This window comes from Sciurus carolinensis, chromosome 2, assembly GCF_902686445.1.
Source record: "Sciurus carolinensis chromosome 2, mSciCar1.2, whole genome shotgun sequence".
NCBI lineage: Eukaryota > Metazoa > Chordata > Mammalia > Rodentia > Sciuridae > Sciurus > Sciurus carolinensis.
Window position 1 is genome coordinate 28,064,493 of NC_062214.1, and position 24,500 is coordinate 28,088,992.

The 24,500-nt window shown below is 40.1% G+C and overlaps 1 protein-coding gene across 3 annotated transcripts in view; it reads left to right on the forward strand.

Annotated features, from left to right (window-relative positions):
• Positions 1 to 24,500, forward strand: part of Ebf4 (EBF family member 4) — a 61,869-nt gene that overhangs the window by 11,802 nt on the left and 25,567 nt on the right. For all 3 annotated transcript variants that reach the window (XM_047541798.1, XM_047541797.1, XM_047541799.1), the window contains 4 exons: positions 23 to 86; positions 267 to 322; positions 2,041 to 2,114; positions 3,176 to 3,244. In XM_047541798.1, coding sequence (XP_047397754.1) covers positions 23 to 86; positions 267 to 322; positions 2,041 to 2,114; positions 3,176 to 3,244 — 263 coding nt within the window. The remainder of the gene's footprint in view (positions 1 to 22; positions 87 to 266; positions 323 to 2,040; positions 2,115 to 3,175; positions 3,245 to 24,500) is intronic.

Sequence of the window (24,500 nt, forward strand, 5' to 3'; positions counted from 1 at the left end):
CCTTCCTCCTCTTGTCCCTTAGGAGCCTGGGGCAGAAAAGACAAACAACGGGATCCATTACCGCCTTCGGTTGGTGTATAACAATGGTAAGCAAAGGCCACAGGCCCTGCTCAGCCTTGACCCAGAAGAGGTCTGGGTCCTGCAGCACAGTGTGACATACATTGCCTCTTGCCAGTGGTGGGCAGCGTGTGGGTGTGGGTGTGGTCCAGTCATCAGAGGTCCCAGGTGCTTCCCCACAGCAAGCCCTCTCCACCTTCCCACCCTAGGACTTCGGACAGAGCAAGACCTCTATGTGCGACTCATCGACTCCATGTCCAAGCAGGTGAGCCCGCCAGGGGATGCTCAGGCCTGTCCCACCTTCTTCTTGGACCCAGCTCCCTCTGGTCTGAGTGAGCTCCTCATCCCTGTCCCTGTCCTTGTCCTCCCCACCCCTGTGCCTTTTATCCATACCCATCTTACTCTTTCAGTCCCCATCCCTGCCTGGGTAGGAGCTAGGACGATTGGGCCCTTTCCCTCTAGTCAGAAAAGATAATATCTGTACAAGCCTCTGGCTTAGGTCATATTCCCTAGCAGCCCAGCCTAAGATGGGAATTCAGGTGCAAGTAGTTTGTTGGGGACATGGTTGGAGGAGGCTCAGGAGAAGGGGAGGGAGGAGAGCGGGGCAGGAAGATGCACAGCGAGTAGATGGCCTCAGACCGATCCACAGAGACCACTGGAGAAGATATGGCACCAGTGTTGACCCAGCTTGAAGGAGGAGGCCAAGATTTTGCACCCTTGTCAGTCAGTCATTGGTTGAGGACCCCTCCCAAGGGACGTGGACACAGGAGAGGCAGCCCCCATCTACCAGGAGCAAGTCTCAAGAGAAAGCCCTCTGAAGCCAGCACAGTGGGGAGTGGGCACTGGTTCTGTAAAGAGGTCTGGGTGAGGCCCCAGGAGCTTCCACTGCAGAACCTCAGCACCTTGCTGATAGGACAGTACCAGGAAGGAGGGTCAGGGACCAACATAAGCAACTTGGGGAAGGAAAACCTGAGTGAAGCCCCGATGGATTGTGTGAAGCAGAGCCCCAAGTCTCAGCGCTTCTCAAAGACACTGTGCTTACTGGTCAGGAGTTGCAAATGGGCCAGATCGGTGGCCTAGAATGCAGGCTAGACCCTTGGACTGTCCTACGTGGGCAGAGGTTCCTAGCAGCCTCCTTCCAGTCCCAGGGTAGAGGAATGGTCTGTGATCACTGTGGTGGGGGAAGAAGGCCAGGCAGCAGCAAATTGGGACTGTGTTGAAGAGAAGTGAGAAAGGGGTTCAAAGATGTCCGGAGAGAAGAGGCCCCACAGTGGAGGAAGCCTGGGAGGCCCAGAGGGCTATAGACTGGGAAGGCAGATTTGTTGTCTTGGAAGCTCTCTCCTTGCTCATGGCAGATGCAGGCTTGGGGAACTGGAGAAGGTGCTGATCCAAGAGTCTGAGCCAGACACACTGACCTGGCCGAGGGAGGTGGTAGGATGTAGGAAGAGGTAGCTGTGTGGCCCTTGGATCTGATTAGTTAGCAGGGATAACTAAGAGGGTCAACACTGATGAACAGTCAGAGGTCCACTAGGAGTATGGGAACAGCCTACATGGAGGAGGATGCTGGGGAGAAGTGGAGGAATACGATGCAAGGTGAGGATAGGAGCATGTCTGTCCCACCAGCCACCTGGCCTTGATCCTGGTGGTCTGGGGACCCCCAGGCCCCAAGAAGAGGTAACTTTAGAAAGAGCTTCCTGCAGATAAACACCATCTGCAGACCTCATGCATTTTTGCTACCCTGGTGGTGGTCCTGGGTTGGGGGTAGGGGGCTCTCCACCTGGGCAGCCAGGCTCCAGCCTCCTGCTTTGCACCCCTGGGGTCCCCCAGAGCAAGATGGAGGGTGAGAGCTTCTCTGGGGTAGGGACTTTCCTCAGCCTGAGCTCAGGAGATGCCAGTGTAGCCCCACAGGCCCACCTTCGGGCCGCCACCCGGACTCGAGAGGAGCCTCCTTCCTCTCCAGCCTGCGCACTCCCCCTCCCCCAGGCCATCATCTATGAAGGGCAGGACAAGAACCCCGAAATGTGCCGAGTGCTGCTCACCCACGAGATCATGTGCAGGTGAGATGGGCCATGTCACTTGCCCCTTTGCCAGAATGTTGCCAAGGCCTCCGCCAGGCCCTGCCCCCTAAGCCTGCCATCCCCCCTTCACAGTACCCCTGCTCCCTGGAGAAGCCTGGTGAGGGGAGGGGTGAGAGGAGTCGGGCCCCTGGGCACAGTGCTGGCTGAGGAGAGGGTCCTTGAGGCCCCATTAGCCTGGCCTGTTTATGTGGCTTCTCCAAGTGTTTTTGTAAGAGAGGCCTCCTGCCGCCACGGGAAGCTTAGCTAATAAAGCTCTGGGGAGGGGCTCTGGGGAGATGGGGGGCAGGGCCTGAGCCAGGCAGCCCAGAGGCCACCGAGATTAGCTCTGAAGCTGGAGGAAGGAAACTTTGCTGCCTCTGCATGAACCTTGAGGCAGCTCTCTGACCACAGGGTCAGGGTGGGAACACAGTTCTTGACTCCCTCTGTTACCCCAGAACTTGCCATTTCCAGCAAGATCGCCCCAGGACCAGTTGCACAGGCTCTTCCCAGGCAGCTCCTGATACATGGAAAAGAGTCATGTTCCAAAATCTGTCATTGGGATGGTGGCCACCTTTGGGGAGAGGAGTAACAAGGGGCTTAGTGGGTGCTCCTCTGATACTCTTGATCTATATGCTGGTTACATGAACAGGCTCACTTTGTGATCATTTATGAGCTGCGTGCATGCAAGTCAAACCCTTTTCTATATGTAAATGGCGTTTCCATAACAGTGTATACACACACACACACACACACACACACACACACACTCCCGGTAGATGGCCTGCTGCCTACCCTGTCCTAGGTCCTCCAGGAGCAATGCACTTTATGGACAAAGGCCTCGTGGCTAACCTATCCTCAGGACTAGGCTGTCAAGGTCCCTGTCAGGTCCCCCACTGCCTTTCTCCCCCAGGCTCCCGAGAGTGGGCCCCTGCACCCAGGTATTCATACCCAGAGACAGGATATCAGCACCCTCACCAAGGTCTGCCCCCAGCCCCCATGCGCACTGTACTCTCCCCTCTTTCACTGCGTCTTCCTCCTCTCCCTCCTCATTTTTCCTTCAGTCGGTGCTGTGACCGGAAGAGCTGTGGCAACCGGAATGAGACACCCTCAGACCCAGTCATTATTGACAGGTACAAGCTGGGGGAGGGGCCCGGAGCTACAGGGCTGGTTTCAGCCTCAGAATACAGGGGCTTGAGGGAGGAGCACAGCATACCCCCAGAGCGCCACGCAGGTGGCTCTGAGCACAGGGGGAAGCTGCCAGGGACCAGGGTGGCGCCAGCCCTGGTCTCCTGAATGAAGTCCCTGATGGCAAGCTTCCTGGAGCTGCGAACCAGCACCTAGGGAGAGGCTGCAGAGAGTGGAGGAGTGGCCTGGCAGAATCCCCGGTCCACCTCTGTGCAGTTTGACTTGACTTCTCTCAATACCTGCTTCCCGCATGGAAAAGTGGGGAATACTTGGCAGGTTTCAGTCCTAAGATCATCAAGGTGACATATGTGAAAGTGTATTCTCCCTCCATGATTTTCATCGTTAAATTATTTCATTTCTTTTTGAGTAGGAAATGCATAGATTTAAGGTACAAAATCCAAAAGGTACGAGGCATAATGGAAAGATAGGCTGCCCTCCCCTTGTGTAGCATACTGTTCGCACCCATTTGCACCTTACTTTATTTTTGCAACAATATATCTTAAATATCATCCCATATGGGAGCATAAGCCATACCTTATTCTCCTTTTAATAGATAAAACATTCACAAGATGCAGAAATTCAAGATGTTTAAAAGGTTTACAGGAAATGTCTTCCACTCTCCCTCCTGCCCATCCAGTCCCTTCTAAATAAGCAGCCATTGTCACCAGTTTCTTGTGTCTCCTTCCTGAAATATTCTATGTACCCACAAGAAAAGACAGATATGTACCCTATCTTCTCTATCCTTTTTGTACCTTTACCTTTATTGTTATAAAAATGATGATATACCAAACACATTTTTCAACACCTTTTTCTCTGAAAAAAATATATCTGGGAGCTTATATCAGGACACAAGAAGTCTTCTTATTCTTTTTTCCTGCTACAAAAGATTCCATTGTATGGATACAACATTATTTCTTCAAATGGTCAGCTTTTGCTGAACATTTGAGCTATTTTAGTGATAAAAAAATTCTGTACTGAATTGCTTTGTCCATGTGTCATTTCACACATATGTAAATTTATAAGAAGGATAGTGTCAAAAAAAGAGAATTGCTGGGTCAAAAGATAGGTGCATCTGTAATTTTTTTTTTTTTTTTTTGCACTAGGGATTGAACTCAGAGGTGCTTAACCACTGAGCCACATTCCCAGCCCTTCTTTGTGTTTTATTTAGAGACAGGGCCTCACTGAGTTGCTTGTAATTTTGATAGTTATTGCCAATCTGCCCTCTGTAGAGGTTAAAACACTTGCATTCATTACTGTATTTTGAGAATGCTTATTCCTCACTCTCTGGTCAATTAAGTATTGTATTTATTTGTTCAGTAGTTTTTGAGCATCTCCTCTGTGCTTAGGTCTTGTCTATAAAATGACTTGAGCAGTGACCAAAGCAGAAAGCTTTGGATTCATGGGTTTAATCTGGTAAGGGAAGCTAGATATAAGCCAACTAAATGAATAAAATATGTAGCATGTTAGAGGATCATAACACAAGAAGAAAAATGAAAGAAAGATCAAAATGTGCCTAGGAAAGAGTATTACAATTGTAGAGCATTTAAGGCTCCCTGAAAAGATGACATTGGAGCCAAGTCCTGAAGGAAGTAAAGGAGAAAGCCACGTGTGAATTCAGGGGAAGAAGGTTTTCAAAAGTAGGGTGTGTTTAAGGAACAGCAAAGAGGGCCAGGTGGCCGGGCGCTGTGGTGCACGCCTGTAATCCCAGCAGCTCAGGAGGCTGAGACAGAAAGATCTTGAGTTCAAAGCCAGCTTCAGCAACAGCAAGGCACTAACTCAGTGAGACCCTGTCTTTAAATAAAATACAAAAAAGGACTGGGAATGTAGCTCAGTGGTCAAGTGTCCCTGAGTTCAAACCCTGGTACCCGCCCTGCACCCTGTCAAAAAAAAAAAAAGAGGCCCAGGTGGGTGGGGTCAGAGGGACTGCTGGAGGCGGGGTCAGAAGTAATGGGTGTGGCTGGAGGAAGGCTGGACCGTGCAGGACCTTGTAGGCTGCATGTGGGCTGTGCTGTAGGACATTGCAAGAACTTTGGCTTTTATTCTGAAGGACATGGGAGCCATAAGGGGCTGTTGAGAAGAATGATGTACATTTTAGCAAGATCACTCTAGCTGCTCCTCTGATGACGACCTGTAGAAGCCAGGGAGGTGAATTAGGAAACCCAAGAAGCCATCACAGCAACCCAAGTGAGAGAGAACAGAGGCCGAGACTGGGGTGTTACAGGGGAGGGTGTAAGAAGTATTTGCAGCTGAGCATGGCGGGGAACTTCTGTACTCCCAGCTGCTCAGGAAGCCGAAGCAGGAGGCAAGTTGAAGGCCAGCCTGGGCAGCTTAGTGAGACCTTGTCTCTGAATAAAATAAAATTAAAGAAATAAAGGGTTGAGTTGTAGCTCAGTGGTAGAGTGCTCGCCTGGCATCCTGTTATGGAAGGAGAGAGAGAAAGAGAGAGAGAGAGAGAGAGAGAGAGAGAGAGATATCAAAGTTAAAAACTTCTCAAAGATTTCAGATCTGGTCAACATGGAAGGTTGGAGTTTACAGAGAAGATTTGAGCAGAGCAAGTTTGCAGGGAGGAAGATTGGCAGTTTGGTTTTGATCATGTTATGTTTAAGATGCTTACTAAATATTCAGGTGGGGACTTGGAGAAAGAAACTGAAAACATGAGTATGGATTCCAAGGAAAATATTCAGACTACAGACAAAAATTGAGGGAATGAGGGTTGGTACAAAAATAGGAGAGGTCTAAGAACTGAGTCCTGGGTTGTCCAGTTAGAAGTTATAAGGATGTGGAATTAGCAGAGGAGAATGCAAAGAAGTTGCCAGGGAGATAAGAGGAAAATCAGGACCACATCATGTCTTGGGGCCTTGATAAGAAAATGTTCCCAAAAGGAGGCAGGAGGCACCTGCATCAAATGCTGCTCATACATAAAACAAAATGACTAAGAACTGACCATTAGGTTGAGCAATGTGGAGGATACTAGGGAGGGCAACAGGAGTGGTTCAGTGGAGTGGCGGGGGGCACAAAAGTCTGATCGTACTGTGTCTAAGAAGAATGGAAGAAGAGAGATTACAAACAACAGACACGGGAACTCTTCAGAGTTTTACTCTAAAGAGAGCGGAGGAAGAAGGTGGTGACTGGAGCCAAATGGAAGGGTGAGGAACAAATTTCTTTTTGGGGGGCAGGTACTGGGGATTGAACTCAGGGCACTCAACCACTGAGCTACATCCCCAGCCCTATTTTGTGTTTTATTTAGAGATGGGGTCTCACTGAGTTGCTTAGCACCTTGCTGTTGCTGAGGCTGACTTTGAACTCGTGATCCTCCTGCCTCAGCCTCTTGAGTCACCAGGATTACAGGTGTTCACCACTGTGCAGGCAGAAAATTTCTTGTTCATATGCTAATGAGAAGCAGTAGGGAATGGGAAATGAGGCTGTAAGAGAGGGAAGGGAGAATTGCTGAAAACAGTGCAAAAGGCATGGCATCTAGCACACAGGTAAAGGGAAAACAAAACACGGACTTAGAAGTGGGCAAATGGATCTATCCACCATGGGAGTTTCTTGACATTCTTTTCTGATTGATTTGTTTTCTCAGTGAAATAGGAAACTGAGGATGAGGATGGAGAGGGAGACACTAGAAGGCATGACATAGTTGTCTGGCAGGATGAATGAACTGGGGAAATGTGTGAATGCCAAGCAGCACTAAGGACCTGCCTGAGGTTTGTGGTCATCTAGTGAGAACTCTCTCTGGCGGTGTTGGGCTACACAGGTGCAGGTGCAGAACGGGTGGGTGGTTACATAAAACCAGTTGAGCAAAATGAAACCTCAGAGGGCAAGAGAGTGAAAAGCATATGCCAGGGGACATTTGCCGAAATGGACAGGAGATTGAAGCTAGTGAAGGAGAGGAGAATCAGAAAGTAAACACAGATTCTGAGGGGGCTAAGAACTTGTTGGGGCTGAGGGAGTAGGTAGGAGTTGAGCTGGATGCTGGAACGAGTTGGAGAGTAAGTTTCCTGTAGGTGGGATTATCCAGGGGTTATGGTTATTGGGAATTTGTGGCCAGGGAAAGGTGGAGACAAGATTAATGGAGAGGAGATGGTGTCAGAATTGTCTATGTTGATACTGAAATCACTGAGAATTATGGCAGGCCCAGGGTTCGAGAGTGTCTGTAGTGATCCAAGAGTGAAGACCAGTGCTCTCAGGTTGATAAAAGACTGCAACAAGAGGTGGTGGCCATAACCCCCCACCCCTGCTCTGCCCACGTCCTGTAACTGAACAGTGGCTCCCAGGAGCTTCCAGTCCTCTCATTCTGAATGAGATTGAGCACACTTCCATGTGTTTGAAAGCCACCGTGTGTCCTTCTCTGGGAACTGTCTGTTCATATCCTACACTTGTTTTTCTATAAAGGATTCATTTTCTTAGTGATTTGTTCGAGTATATCGATGAAAGAAATTAGTCCTTTGTCATGATTTAAACACACATTTTTTCTAGTTGGTGGTTGTCTTTTAACTTTGCTTATGGTTAAATTTGCCCAATCTCTCAATCCTTTAAGATTTTTTTGTTGTTATTTTTAGAAAGACATTTATCACTACAAGATTATTTTATTTTGTTTTATTCTTGAGCTACTAGGGATCTAACTCAGGGTCTCACATAGGCTAGGCAAGCACTATACCATTGAACTACACCCACAGCTCCCAATATTATTTAAAAAAAATTGTTGTATAGTTTCTTGTAGTACTTTGGTCATTTTGTTGCTTACTTTTGATCCATTTAAAAAAAAAACAAGTTGCTATGTCCTATATGTTACATCTAAAGGAAAAATATAACAAAATAGAAATCATGAAGCATAATAATCAACATACACTTGTGAACCTACCAACAAGCTTAAAATTAGAAACATTAAAAAAACCACTAAAGCCAGTTCTCCCCAGTTTGAGACCACTGCTTATTCCTCTCCCAAAGATAATCTGTATTTTGTGTTGCGCATGACTTAGCCTTTTAAAAAATAATTTATCACGGGTTATATAATCCCTACACAGTATGTCCTGTAGTTGTGCTTGTGTTTAACTTTATAAAATGATACCATGTTGCAGTGGTCTTTTGCAATGCCCTTTTAAATTTCAGCATTTTATTTCTAAAATTTATCTGTGCTGTGCATTGAGCTATACTTTGTCATATTTAGTTTTTGCTATTATAAGCAAACCTGCTGGGAATGTTCTTGTCTGTAGCTCCTAATTTGAAAAGGTACAAGAGTTTGTTTAAGATATAAACTGGGACTGGAACTGCCAGGTCATGGAATATGCACCTGATCAACCTTACAAATGAAGGCCCATCTGTTTCCCAAGGTGGGTGTACTGGGTAACACTCCCACCCTCAGGGTTGCATTCCTATGGCTCCATGCTCTCATCAACACTTGATCATGTCAAACTTCTTATTGTTTACCAATCTAGTGGGTGTGGAGGGAATTTGTGGTGGCCTTAATTTGCATTTTCTTAATTACTATTGAAGCTGATTACTTCTGTTAAGTATATGTGAAAGTCTTTTACCCATTTTTTTTTTTTTATTGTTTGGGTTTTTCATGTTGGTTTTAGTGATCCTTTATAGATGCTCTCTCAGGGTAGTGTATTGCAAGTTTCTTAATGTACTTTGTATTTTTCACTATTTTCTGCATGGTTTTTCCTCTGTACTTTATTTAGCAAATATTTTCCTCATGGAGTCATGAGGCTTTTATATATATATATATATTTTTTTTTTCTTTTAAAGGTTTCACAGTTTTCCCTTTCACATTTACATTTGTAATCTATGTGGAACTAATTTGGAGGTATAGTGTGACTTAAGGAATCCATGTAATTATTTTCTACTTACAAATCACTAATTATTCCAGTACCATTTACAAAGTAGCTCATCTTTTCTCACTGAGCGGTAGTGTGTGCTGAGTCCTAAATCAATTTCTTTCTACTTTCCAGGTCTCTTTCTAGACTCTCTACTTTATTCCTTTGATCAATTTGATAATCCCTGTGCTACTCTTAGATTATCTTACTGACTATAATTTTATATTACACTATTATATTATCTTACTTACTATAATTTTATAAACTGATATAGTAAAAATGTATAAAACTAATTTTTCCTAAATATTCTTCAGGAGAATAGTGGCTATTTTGGTCTTATGCATTTTCGTATAAATTTTAGAGCCCACTGATAAAGTTACACACCAACACACACACACCCCTCTCAATGTTTCAAGCTTTATTACAGCAATGAACTTACATGTCAGTGTACATCTTGGTGCCACTGAACCTTTCTACCCATGAATATGGTCCATCTCTCCATTTATGTAGCTTTTCTTTAATGCCTTTCAATGAAGTTGTATTTTCAATAAAGGTCACATATATCTATTGTTTTCATTCATTTATTTATTCAGAAATATCTGTTGATTAGTTACCGTGTGCCAGGTTCTAGGCTTTAGGTATAAAGGAGTAAACCAAGAACAAAAATAGCTGTTCTCATGGAGGGAAAAGATACAGGGGAGTTGTGCGATAATAATAATTAGAAGCATTAGGATAATTATTGGTATAATAATGACAATAATTAGAAGGTAATAAATGAAAAAAATAGAGAAATAAAATTAATCAGGGAAGGGGCTTCTGCAATTTTAAATACAGTGGTCACAGTAGGCCAAATTGGGAAGGTGGAGTTTGAGGAAGGACTTCAAGAAGCAGAAGAGTGAATCATTCAGCTGTATGGGTAGTTTATTTCTCTGAACCATTTACATTTTATTGCCATGGTAAATGATATCTTGTTGTTATACTGATAGTGTAAAGAAATACAACTTTTTTTTGCATGTGATCTTTGTATTTGCATTTTAAAATTTTTTCTATGTAGATAGCCATCATATGATCATATGAAAACAGCAACTCTTAGCTATCCAGCCCATTTATATTTTATTTCTTTTTCTTGCTTTATTGCACTGATTAGGACTCCAGGTATAGCCTTGAATATAAACAATAGTGATGGGTGTCCTTGTCTTATTCTCGATTTTAAAGAAAATGCTCCAATGTTCCACCACTAAGTATGTTAACTGTAACGATTTTGTGGTTATGCTTCATCAAAGAAAGGTTGTTTTGCTTTGCAATCATGATGTTGAATTTCAGTTTGCTTTTCTCTACTGGTATTGAGTTGAACATGTAGTTTATCTCCTTTAATTTATTAATGAACTACATTAATAGATTTTCTAATACTGAATTACTCATGGTATAAAGATAACTTGAGGATGTTTTACTATCTTTGTATGCTGCAATATTTGCTTTGTCAATAATGTATTTTAACATTTTTGCTTTTATTTTCATCAGTGATTTATTTATAATTTTCTTTTCTTATAATGGCCTTGTATGATTTTGATAGTCAATGGTTTGCCAGTCTCAAATAACTAAATAGGACATGTTGTTATTGTTATTCCTATAATTATAATTATAATAATAATGATTATTATTATTTTGGTACCAGAGATTTGAACCCAGGGATACTTAACCACTGAGCTGCATCCCTAGCCCCTTTTTTTTTTTTTTTTTTTCTTTTTTTTCTTTTTTGCGGTGCTGGGGCCTTTTTATTTTTTATTTTAAGACTGGATCTGACTAAGTTGCTTAGGGCCTAAGTTTTTGAGGCTGGCTTTGAACTCACAATCTTCCTTCCTCAGCCTCCCAGGTTGCTGGGACTACAAGCATGTGCCAACACGCCCAACTCCCTTCTTATTTTACTTTGAGACCGGGTCTTGCTAAGTTTCTGAGATTGACCTTGAATTTGTGATTCTCCTGCTTTAGCTTCTGAGTAGCTGGAATTACAGGCATGAACCATGCTACCTGAGCTCCTTTTTTGTCTAGCTTCTTTTACCAATCACTGCTTCTTTTTGAGTTTTGTCGATGTTATTTCATGCATCAATAATTCACTTCTTTATATCATTGAGTAGTATTCCACTGTATGAATATGGCAAAATGTGTTTGTCCTCTCATCTCTTTCTCTCTCTTTTTCCCCCAAGTACTGGGAATTGAATCCAGGGGCACACTACCACTATGTTATACTTTCAGAACCCCTTTTTCTAAAATTTTGAGACAGGGTCTTGCTACGTTGCCTAAGCTGGCCTCAAATTTGCAGTCCTCCTGTCTCAGCCTCTGGACTACCTAGGATTACAGGCCAGGTGTGCATCACTACACCCAACTTTATCCATTCATCTCTTGATAGACATTTGAGTTGTTTACAGTTTGGGGCTATTACAAATCAGACTTTATAAGCATTCACATACAAGTCTTTGTGTGGACTTTCATTTCTCTTCAATAAAATACCTATGAGCAGAAGAGTTGGATCATAGGGTAAGTATATGTTTAACTTTATAAGAAACAACCTGTTTTCCATAATGGTTGTATCATTTTACATCCTACCAGCAGTGTAGGAGCATTGTAGTTTGTCCGTATGCCCATCAACATTTGGAATGATTGCCTTTTACTTTTAGCTATTCTAATAGGTGCGTAGTAGTATCTCATTGTGCACTTGTTTTTTATTTTGTATTGGGGAGGGTACCCAGGAACACTTGACCACTGAGCCACATCCCCATCCATTTTTACTTTTTATTTTCAGACTGGGTCTCACTAAGTTGTGGCTGGCCTTGAACTAGCAATCCTCCTGCCTCAGACTCCTGAGTTGCTGGGATTACTGGTATGCACCACTGTGCCTGGCTCTCCTTGTGTTTTTAATTTTTGTGTCCCTTGGGACTAATGATGTTGAACATTTTTTCACGTGCTTATTTGCCCTTCACATATTTTCCATGTGCTAATTTTCCAGTCATCTACTTTATTCAATGAGGTGATTGCTCAAATCTTCACCATCACCCACTTTCTAAAATGGGGTTTGTTAACTCTTTCTTTTTTTCTTTCTTTTCTTTCTTTCTTTCTTTCTTTCTTTCTTGCTTTCTTTCCTTTCTTGCTTGCTTGCTTTCTTCCTCCTCCTCTTACTCCTCCTCCTCCTCTTCCTTCTCCTTCTGTACTGAATTGTGAGTGGTCTTTATATATTGTAGATGTAAGTGCCTTATCAAATATATGTTTTTCAAAAGTTTTTCTCCTAGTCAATTATTTGTCTTTTCAAATCTTTTAGCAATGCCTTTTGAAGAGCCCAAGTTTGTTGTTGTTTTTTAATTTGCATGAAGTCCAATTCGTAAGTTTTTTTTTTCCTTTTGTGTATTTGGTGTCATAGCTAAGAAATCTTTTTAAATGTTTTTATTAGTCATTATAGTTATATATAATAGTGGGATTTGTTTTGATATACATGCATGGAATTAATTTGCTCCATTTTGTCCCCACTACTTCCTCTTTCTCTCCGCTCCTTCCTCCCCTTTATCCTTTCCTCTGTTCTACTGGTCTCCCTTCTGTTTATTTATTGTCTTTTTAATTTGGTGCTTTATTTATACATACTGGTGAAATTCACTGTAGTATATTCATATATGTACATAACATCATCTCGTCCATTTCATTCCTCCCTCTTCCCATTTCTCCTCCTTCACCCTCAATCCCTTCCTCTACTCCACTGGTCTTCCTTCTGGGACCCCCCTCTCTTTCCTCCACTATTTTGCTCTACTTTCTGCATATAAGAGAAAACATTTGACCCTTGACTTTCTGACTCTGGCTTATTTCACTTAGCATGTTCTCCAGTTCCATTCATTTACCAGTAAATGCCATAATTTCATTCCTCTTTATGACTGAGTAAAACTCCATTATGTATATAGGCCACATTTTATTTTTCCACTCATCTGTTGATGGACACCTAGGTTGGTTTCATAACTTGGCTATTGTGAATTGCACTGCTAAAAACTGATGTGTCTGTTTCACTTAGTATGCTGATTTTAGTTCTTTGGACTAAATACCAAGGAGTAGGATACCTGAGTTATAATGATTCCATTCCTAGTCTTTTGAACATCTCCATGCTGCTTTCCAAAGTAGTTGTACTATTTTGCAGTCCCACCAACAATGTATGAGTGTACCTTTTCCCTTACATTCTCACCAGCATTTATTATTATTTCTGTTCTTGATGATTGTCATTCTAACTGGAGAGATGAAATTTCAGTGTAGTTTTGATTTACATTCCCCTGCTAGGAGTTGTTTTGTTTGTTTGTTTGTTTGTGGTGCTGGGGATTGAACCCAGGGCCTTATGCTTGCAAGGCAAGCACTCTACCAACTGAGCTATATCCCCAGCCCTGATTGCTAGGAATTTTAAACATGTTTCACATTAGTTTTTGGCCATTTGTATTTCTTCTTTTGAGGAATGTCTGTTTAATTCTTTTGCTCATTTATTGATTGGGTTATTTGCTTTTTTGGTGATAAGTTCTTTTTTAATTCTTTATATATTCTGGATATTAATCCCTTGTCAGAGGAGTAGCTGACAAAGATTTTCTCCCATTCTGTAGGCTCTCTCTTCATGCCCTTGTTTCCTTTGCTGTGTGGAAGCTTTTTAATTTGATGCCATCCCACTTATTGATCCTTGGTTTTATTTACTGAGTTTTACGGTCTTGTTAAGAAAGTCAGTGCCTGCACCTACGTATGGGAGTGTTGACTCTATGTTTTCTTCTAGCTGTTTCAGAGTTTCTGACCTAATTCCCAGGTCTTTGATCCCCTTTGAGTTGACTTTTGTATAGAGTGAGACATAGGGATCTAGATTCCTTCTTCTACATATGGATATTCAGTTTTCCCAGCACCATTTGCTAAAAAGGCTGTCTTTTTCCCAACATCTTCTTGGCACCTTTTTTGAGTGTCAGATGACTATATCTATGTGGGTTTATCTCTGTCTTCTATTCTATTCCATGGTGCTTCATGTCCGTTTCCATGCCAATACCATGTCCAACACTGTTTCTTATAAATCTGTCCTTTCTTCATTACACTGCCTTTATCCTTTGTTGAAAACGTGTTATATATGTATGGATGTATTTCTAGATTCTCTCTTCTGTTTCATTGATCCATTGGTCTGGCTTTTATGCCAATAACACATTGTCTTGATTACTGTTGCTTCCTAATAATTCTTAGGTAATATAAGTCCTCCAACTCTGTTCTCCATTTTCAAAACTGACTATTCTACTTTCTTTTCATTACCATGTGAATTTGGGTATCAGCTTCGCATTTTTCAACACCAACAATAACAAGCCTAGTGGGATTTTGATTGGGATTACACTGAATTTCTAGAGCAATTTGGGAAAATAGTAACTTAATGAAATCTAGTTTTCTAACCTATGAAAAAGTATATCTCTTCATTTATTTAGATCTTCCTTCATCTCCTTCAACAGCATTTTACCATTTTTGGTGTACAGGTCTTTCACATCCTTCATTTAGATCTATTAGTAGTTTGTTATTTTCATACTATTGTAAATGTTATTTTAAATCTCAATTTCCAATTGTTTGTTTCCAAATACAAATGGTTTTTCTAGCCTGCAAAATGGATCTTGCAACCTGCCACCTTGCCAAACTCACTTATTAGTTCTAGTAGCCTTTGAAAGATTCCATCAGGTTTGCTACAGAAACAGTTAGGTCATCTGCAAATAAAGACATTTGCATTTATTCCTTTCTAATCTATATACCTTTTATTAATTTCTCTTGCCCAGTTGTACTGGCAGGACTTTCCAGGATAATGTTGAGTTACTAGGGAGCATGGACATCTACCTTGCTCTGATCTTGGGTGCAGAGCATTTGACTTTCACCATTATGTTAACTATGGGTTTTTCATAGATGTTCTTGATTAGGTTGGGGAACCTTCCCATTATTTTAGCTACTGAGAATATTTCCCTTCTCCCATGATTGTAAAACTGAAACGGGAAGTGCAAGGTCTCCTGCGTATTTTATTAAGTCCCCTTGAGAAAGACTTCCCCAGGATCCTCAATTCCTAATCAGTGTTTACCAGGCATGTTCCATATTAGTAAATTCTAAATACTGTCAACCATTTGTCACAAAGTTCTGCAGTGTTTTCTCTACCAGTTTGGTAATAGCCACCCCCCAGGTAGACCGTACCTACCTACCTTAGGTAAATTACACCTAAGTGATAAAACAGTTTTTAAAATAATTTTTCCCTAAGTGACAAACACACACACACACACACACACACACACACACACACACACAAAACACTACCTCATTGTTAAAAAAATGTGAAAAATAAATACACACACACCTACTATTTTTAGCTACTGAGAATGTTTTCCAGGAATGGATGTTAGATTTTGTCAAATGCCTTTTCTGCATCTATTGAGATGATCATATATTTTTATTCTCTTTTAGTTTAATATGGTAAATTACACTGCTTGGTTTTCTAATGTTAAACCAATCCAACATTACCCAGATAAACTCTGCTTGGTCGATGTTTTTAATATAGTTGGAATCAATTTAATAAAGGGTTGTTTAGAAGTTTGCCTCTCTGTTCTTGATGAATATTTACAGTTTTCTTATTATTTCTTTGGTTTGATATCAGGATAATTCTGGCATCTTTTGAATTAATTGGGAAATATTTCCTCTTCAATTTTTTGCAAGAGTTTGTGTAGAATTCATATCACTTCTTCCTTGTTTGGTAGAATTTACTAGTGAAAAAATCTGAGTCTGAAATTTTCTTTGTGGGAAGGAAATTAACTGAAATCTCAAAATTTCTAATAGATACAAGTGGTTATTTGTTTCTTCATGAATGAATTTTGGCAATTTGTGTCATTTAAGGAAGTTATCCAGTTCTTATGAATTTTTCTTTTGTTTTATACTGGGGATTGAACCCAGGGTTGGTTTACCACTGAGCTACATCCCGGTCCTTTTTATTTGAAATAGAGTCTCACTAAATTGTTGAGGCTGGCCTCAAACTTGAGATCCTCCTGCCTCAGCCTCCCAAGTTGCTGGGATTCCAAGCATGGGCCACAATGCCCAGCATAAATTGTTGACTCTTTTGACATAAATTATTCAGAATATTCTCTTATCTTTCATTTAACGTCTCTAGAACCTGTGTGTATGTAACTGCTCTAGTTTCTGATATTGGCAACTTGTGTCTTCTTTTCCAAATCAGTTTGGCTACAGATTTGTACATTTTATTGATCTGCAAGAACCAGTTTTGGGGTTTCATTGATTTTCTACAACGTTTTTCTGTTTTCTATTTAATCGATTTCTATTTTGATATGTATTTCTTTTCTTCTGCTTATCTTTATTCAATTTTCTCTCCCTTTCTTGGTTTCTTAAGGTAGAACTTAAGACACTGATTTCAAATCTTTTATTTGATCTAACTTAGACTTTTAGGGGTATATATTTTACTGTAAGTACTGCTTAAGTGTTGTAGCACAAATTCTGATATGTTGTATTTTCATTTTCATTTAGTGTTAAATACTTTCTAATTTCTCTTTTGAGATCTTTTTGACTCATATGTTGCCTAGTTTCCAAAAATACAGAGATTTTTTCATTATTGATTTCTAATTCTATTGTCAGAGAGCAGACACTTTCTATGACTTGAATCCTTTCAAATCTGTTGAGACTTACATTTAAACCCAGAATATGGCATACCTTGAAAAAAGATTTTGTGTGCACTCGTGAAGAATGTATATTCTGTTTTTGTCAGTGAAGTGTTCTATAAATGTTGAACAAATTATGGTAGTTGACAGAGTTACTAAAGTCTAGTGTATCCTGGCTAATTTTCAGCCTATTTATTCTATTATTGAGAGAGGGGTATTAAAATCACTGCCCATTATTGTCTTTTTGTTTATTTCTCCTTGAGTTTTTATCAATTTTGCCTCATGTGATTTGAGGTATTGTTATTAGGTGCACAGGCATTTGGGATTATCATATCATCTTGTTTAGTTGACTTTTATCATAGCATTTATGAAATCTACTTTGATACTATGTAGTTACACCAACTTTCTTTTGACTAGTGTTAGCCTTGTAAATCTTTTTCTAAACTCTTATGTTTAACCTATTTATGCCTTTATATTTAAAATGCATGTCTAATATATAGCATATAATTGGATCTTTAAAAAATCTAATGTGAAATATTTGCCTCTTAATTAAGTTATATAGGCCATTTGCATTTAAAGCAATTATTGATAGTTAGGTTCATCTTGAGATTTGCTTTCCATTTGTTCTCTCTCTTCTTTGTTCCCATGTTTCCTTTCTATATATATACTTTTTTTTACCTTTTAAAAGATTATTTAGCATTTTAAAAACTACTCCATTTTATTTTCTATGTTGACTTATTAACGAAACTGCATTTTCTTATGCTAGCTGTTTATTTAGAAGTTATAGCATATCCCTTTAACTTACTACAATATATCTCCTATTATACTATTTCTTATAAAAATGCTGTTGCTGTCATGAATTATATTTTTGTTCTAAAATCTATAAATTGTTGTTAAACCAATTATTTTAAGAAAATTTAAATCATATGAAAAATAGCTTATATATGTAGCCATTTAGTTAACATTTCCAATGATTTTTTATTTCTTTTTGTTGCTCCACATTTCATCTGATATCACTTTTCTTATGCCTGAAGGGCATTCTCTAATATTTCTTGCATTATTTTTAAAAGACATTTTTGGTGGGTATAGAATTCTAGGTTGATAGTTATTTTTGTTTTTTAAAATGCTGCCCATTTTCTTTTTTCTTACATGTCTTTGTTCTTCCTTCCTTTCTTATTAATGAGTTAATTAACAAGTTAATTAACTTGTTAATTAATCAGTTTACCTTATTTGTTTATTTCTGTGTTGAGGATCAAACTCAGGGCCATGTGGATGCAATGTATATGCTCTGCCACTGAGCTGTGTCCCCAGTTCGCTCTCTTTCATTTCTGATGAGGAATTTGATCTCATCCTTATGTTTGTTCCTCTATACATAACATGTCTTTTATTTCTGTTTACTTTTAAACTTTCCTCTTTATCATTCATTTTGAATGACTTGATTATGGTGTGCATTGATAGGGTTTTCTTCATATTTTTTGTGCCTTGATTGCCCTGATTTTTTTTTTTTAATTAATTTTCCCCCTGTGTTCATTTTGGAAAGTTTCTACCACTATGCCTTTGAGTTTCTTAATCTTCTTCTGCAGTTTCTTCCCTACTGATAAATCCCATCACATGTATATTTTAAAATCTCAGATACTGAAGTTTTCATCTCTACTAGTTGGATTTGTATCTTTTATATATCTTCCATGTCGCTACTTAAATTTCTGAACATATAAAATACTGTTGTAATGGCTCCTCTAATGGCCCTGTCTGCCGATTTTAACATCTATTTGTTCTGGGTCAGTGTCAATTGATTATCCTCTTCATTGTGGGTTTAGTTGTTGTTATTTTATATTTTGGGATTTGTTGTTGTTTTGAGTTGTGTTTTTCATCTTGGCATGCCTGGTAATCTATAATAGGATGTGAGATTTTTTTCTTGTTGAGTGGTAGATATTTTTGTATGTATGTAAATCCCGAGCTTTGTTCTGGGATGTAGTTAAGTAACTTGAAACAGTTTTTATCTTTTTGAGCCTTGCTTTTATGATGTAGACAGGATGCTTGGTCTAAGGCTAATTATTCCTCACTACTAAATTAAGACCTTCTTGAGTACTCTGTCCAGTGCCCCAGGGATTACTATTTTTTTTTTTTTCAATCCATTGGGTAGAAACAAGCACTATTCTTATTCCTTTGTGAGTATCAGGACTGCTTCTTTATTTAGTTCTTTCCCTGGCCTTTGGTAGTTTCCTCATGTATATGCACAAACCACAAAGGGGGCCCCCCACAAATTTCTGATTCTATGTGAAGCTCTCTCCTGACCAATACTCTATCTTATGAAGTCTAATCATCTTGTTCTCTCTGGACTCTGAGCTCCATCTCCTCAACTCTGATACTCTGCTGGGTTGTGCTTCAGTTCCTCATCCTGTGCTGGAGCCTGGAAACTCTCAAAGCAGCATGCCAGGACATTTTGAAGTTCATCTTGTTTCCCACTTCTCAGGGATCATTACCCTTTTTTGTCTTGTATTTATTGTCTTGAAAATTTTGTTTTGTGCACTTCGTCTGGTTTGTTTTATTTTCAGGAGGCAGATACTCTCTGTTACCCCATCTTGGCTAGAAGCAGAAGTATATTTCTTAATTTCCAAACATGTGGTATTTTTCTAGTTATCTTTTGCCACTAATTTCCAAGAGCATTAATTGTGTTGTTCAGCTATATCATTACTCATTATTATCTTCTTGACCTATTATATCCCACATGAGTTTTTGGTTTGTCTCTATTGTTCCATCAATTTTTGAGTATCTTATTAAGAATAAACTAAGTTTTTTTTTTTTTTCCTAATGATTTACTTTGAGACAGAGTCTTGCTAAGTTGCATAGGGCCTTGCCAAGTTGCTGAGGCTGGCTTTGAACTCAGGATCCTCCTGCCTCAGCCTCCTGCTGGGATTACGGGTTTGTGCCACCACACCTGGCTAAGAATGAACTAGTTTTTAAAAACCTTGTAACTTCCCTCTTTATTGCATCTTTTATCAATACTTTTTTTTTCCCATTTTTATTTTTTTAATTTTTTAAATTTATTTTTATTGTAAACAAATGGGATACATGTTGTTTCTGTTTGTACATGGAGTAACAGCATGCCATTTGCATATTCATACATTTACATAGAGTAATGATGTTTGATTCATTCCGTTATTTTTTTCCTTCCTCCCCACCCCTCCCACCTCTCTTTTCCCTCTATACAGTCCCTCCTTCCTCCATTCTTGCCCTCCTCCCACCCCCTACTACGTGTCATCATCCGCTTATCAGTGAGATCATTCATCTTTTGGATTTTTGAGATTGACTTATCTCACTTAACATGATATTCTCCAATACTTATTGACTTTATTTCTAGTAATACTTTTTTCAAAGTCTGTTTACCTGATATTATTTATAGGCTACCTCAACTTAATGTTGATTATATTGGTCTCAATCTTTTTCCATTCATTTATTTTCACCATTCAACCATTATGTGTCCTCATGTTTCCGATGTTTCTCTTTTAATGACATGTTGCTCGATTTGTTTTTTTAAAATCTGGCCTTTTTTGTTGTTGTTGTTGTTGGTACTGGGGATTGAACTCAGGGGTGCTTTGCCACTGAGTTATATCCCCAGCCCTCTCTGCTTATTTTTCAATTTGTTCATCCTTTTATTTAAGACATCTGTGTTTGGGGTTTTGATCAGACAGGCATTTCCACATTATAAATATATTAGCCCATATTCTTCTAGTAGGTTTCTGTTATTTTAAAATTTTTATTACAGAAAAATGCACATAAGGTTAAAAATGACATCTTAGCCATTTTTAATGATACAGTTCAGCAGTGTGCAATATATTCTGTCCAGTACATTCATGGTTTTTTGTAAACAATTTCCAGAGCTCTTCATCTTGCAAAACTGAAACTCTATGCCTATTAAGCAACTGTTCCCCATTTCCTGTTTCCCCTATCTCTGAAACCACCATTATGCTTTCTATCCTTATGAATTTGTCTACTCTAGGTACCTCATGAAAGTGGAATCATGCACTGTAGGTCTTGTTGACTCTCTCGTTTCATTTGGCATATTATCCTCAGGGTTCATCCAGAATGTGGTATATTTTAGAATTTCCTCTCTTTTTAGGGCTAAATAATATCCTTCTGTGGTGTGTGTGTGTGTGTGTGTGTGTGTGTGTGTGATGTTGTGTTCATCTATTCATTCATCAGTGAACACTTGGGTTGCTTTTATCTCTTGGCTATTACAAATTGTACTGTTGTAAACATGGGTATACAAATAATCTCTTTCAATACCCTGCTTTCTATTTTTCTGAGTATATATCCAGAAGTAGAACTGATCCCCAGTCCTTTTTATTTTTTGTTTTGAGACAGGGTCTTGCTAAGTTGTTAAGGGCCTTGCTAAGTTGCTGAGGCTGATCTTGAACTTGCAATTCTCCTGTCTCAGCCTCCCAAGTCACTGGGATTATAGGCATGTGCCACCTTGCCCAACTTCTAGTCTATTTTTTAACTAGCAAGTTTATGCCATTTAATCTATTAAGGTCATTAATTTTCTCTGGCTCTACTGAAGTAAAATTGACAAATAAAAATTGTATTTCTTTAATATGTATAATGTATTTTAACTACTTTCTGCCATATTACTCTGTGCTGTTTATTCCATTTCTTCTGTTTCCATACCCCTGAAGCAACGACTTCCCATTTCCTGTTGCCCCCAGCCCCTGGTAGCAAATGTTATACTTTATTTTAGATACTTCTATGAATAGAGTTATATAGCATTTATCTTTTTGTGACTGGCTTATTTTAGTATAATGTCCTCATCTGTGTTATAGCATGTGATATGATTTCCTTAATTTTTAAAGCCAAATAGTATTCCACTTATGTGTATGCCATACTTTGTTATATACTATATATTAATAACACATTTTATTTACAAACATCCCATTGTATGTATACACCACGTGCATCTATCAATGAACACTTGAGGTGCTTCTGTCTCTTGGCTATCATAAATAACTATGGCTATGAACATGGGTATACTAATATCTCTTTGAGACTTTGCTTTCAATTATTTTCAATATATACCTAGAAGTGGGATTTCTGGATCATATAATAATAGTCATCCTAATGTGCATATCTTATTGTAGTTTTGATCTGCATTTCTTTAATGATGTTGAGCACCTTTTCATATACTACTTGACCATTTGGACATCATCTCTGGAGAAATGCCCATTGGAGTCCTTTGTCCATTTTAAAAATCAGGTTATTGGAGTTTTTATTGTTGAATAGAAATTCTTTCTGTATTCTGGATATTAACCCCTGTCATATGCATATATATGTACACACACACACACATATATACACACGTACGTGTACTGGGAATCAGTATTGATTTCTCTGCTCTCCACATTCTAGATTACTCTTGTCAACTTCTCCAAGCACTTCTGTTGAAGCTCCCCAACTAGCTTGAAGTGGGGCAGAAGCACCCACACACACCCCCACACACCCCAGGGCCTTAAAAAGGCTAAGCAAGTGCTCTGCCACTGAGCTGTATCCCCATCGCCCTGGGGACTCTTCCTATGGCTCCAATGAGCCCCATAACTTCTTCTTCTTTTCTTTTTCTTTCTTTTTTTTTTTTTTTTTTTTTTTTTTTGCAATGCTGGGGATTGAACCCAGGGCTTTGTGCTTGCAAGGCAGGCACTCTACTGACTGAGCTATCTCCCCAGCCTCTAGCCCTATAACTTCTATACCTATTTCTTTGTCCACAGCAGAAATTCCTAACGTGAGGTCTGTAAGAATTCCTGTGGGTCCATAGATAGAATTCAGAGTGAACCTGGGTGGGACAAATTCCATCTTAAAAAAAAAAAAAAAAAATATATATATATATATAGACCTCTATTCAGGAAAATTTTAACATTTCCTTTGATGGAGGAAACAGGCAACAGACCAGAAGAATATCAGTACTATGTGTAATTTTGTCACCAGAATAGTTAATTTTCATATCATAGTAGAGTTGTTGAAGACATTTTAAAATATTGTTATGCTCATTGCTACTTCAAAATTACTACAGTTGTTATAACGGCTGCTAGATCTTTAAAGAATTAGCAAAGTATTATATAACCATATCACAATTTAAAATATATTGTAATAACTATATTTCGGGATAATTGGTTTCCTTTATAATCCTATGTTTTATTTTATATGTATGGAAGCATTCTGAGAGTGAATCTAGCGCAGGCCATGGCGCACACGCACACACACACACACACACACTCTCACACACACACACACACACACACTGATTCTGAGCCCTCCCCCACTCCTGAGCGCTTTTACATGACAGTTCACAGCCAGTCATCCTCAAAGAGCCCAGATCTGGCTGATGAAAAGCAGGCATGCTGCTTGTCCTAATAAGCCCTGGGGGAGCGTCAGCTTCCTCAGCGGCCCTCACCAGCACCGGCCCTGTTCAGCTGCCCAGGATGAGCTCGCTGTTCTCCAGGCTACTACTCTTACTCTTGACAGGTATGAGTTCCGTGTTGATTTTGCCACCATTCACATTCTAGGCGACTCCTGTCAACTTCTCCAAGCAGTTCTGTCGAAGCTCCTCCACTAGCCTGAAGTGAGACAAAAGCCCCCCACCACATTCCTTTGAGATGAGATGAGAGCTCCGTCCAGTACAATTCCTACTTCCCATTGTAAAGATGGATAGTGAGCTCGCGATCACAAACCAATTCAGTCTGTTGCCAGGTAGCCTGAGCGGTCCACGTGCTACTGTGTGGTACCCAAGTTGAAACCCAGATGAAAAGAATCCATTCTCAAACCCTATTACACAAACGTTAGCCATGGTTTAATATTTATAAACCAAGTCTCCCTGGAGGCAGAGCCTGAGACACAGATTCTTGTGCAAGGGATTTATGGAGGAAGTGCCTTCAGGGGAAGGTGAGCGAGGGATGTGGGATAAGGCAGGGTAGTAGCTGAGCAAGGATGGAGCTGGAGTCTAGGCCCAGCCTGATCCATCTGGGAGCTCTGGAGTGTTGATTCCACCCTTTGGAAAGGGACTAGCCTTGGTAGCCCTATGAGAGCAAGTCAGTCATAGGCTGCAAGCCAGCCCTATGGTGGGGAAATTATCACCCAAGCATTTCCAGGTGAGGTGGCTCCTCATATGCCAAGGGGAATGTGCAGCTTGGGGTGAATGCACTGACTGACCTGCTGTATTAGTTTCCTAGGGCTCTCATAACTAATCCCTGCAGACTTGATGACTGAAAAGAAAAATCTGTCCTCTCACAGTTCTGGAGGCAAAAGATTAAAAATCAAGGTTTTGTAGTGCCAGGTTCCCCTGATGGCTCTAGGGGACCTGCCTCCTTGCCTCTTCTGGCTCCTGGTGTCTGCTGACAGCCTTGGGGTTGCATTGCTCCAGCCTCGCCTTTGCTTTCCAGTGCCTCCCCTTCTTCTTCTGTCTGGTCATCCCTTGTCTGATAGTTGTAAGGATCCCTGCCATTGGATTTAGGGCACACTCAGATAATGGAGAATGATGGTATCTCAAAATCCTTAACTTAGTGATACCTACAAAGATCCTCTCTCCAAATAAGTTCACATTTGCAGGTTCTGGGACATGGACAAATCCTCAGGGGCCACAGTTCAACCCACTACACCCAGTCAAGGGATTTGGGGTGAGGCATCAATGACGTCCCCTACACAAGTAATCCTCAAGCCAGTGACTC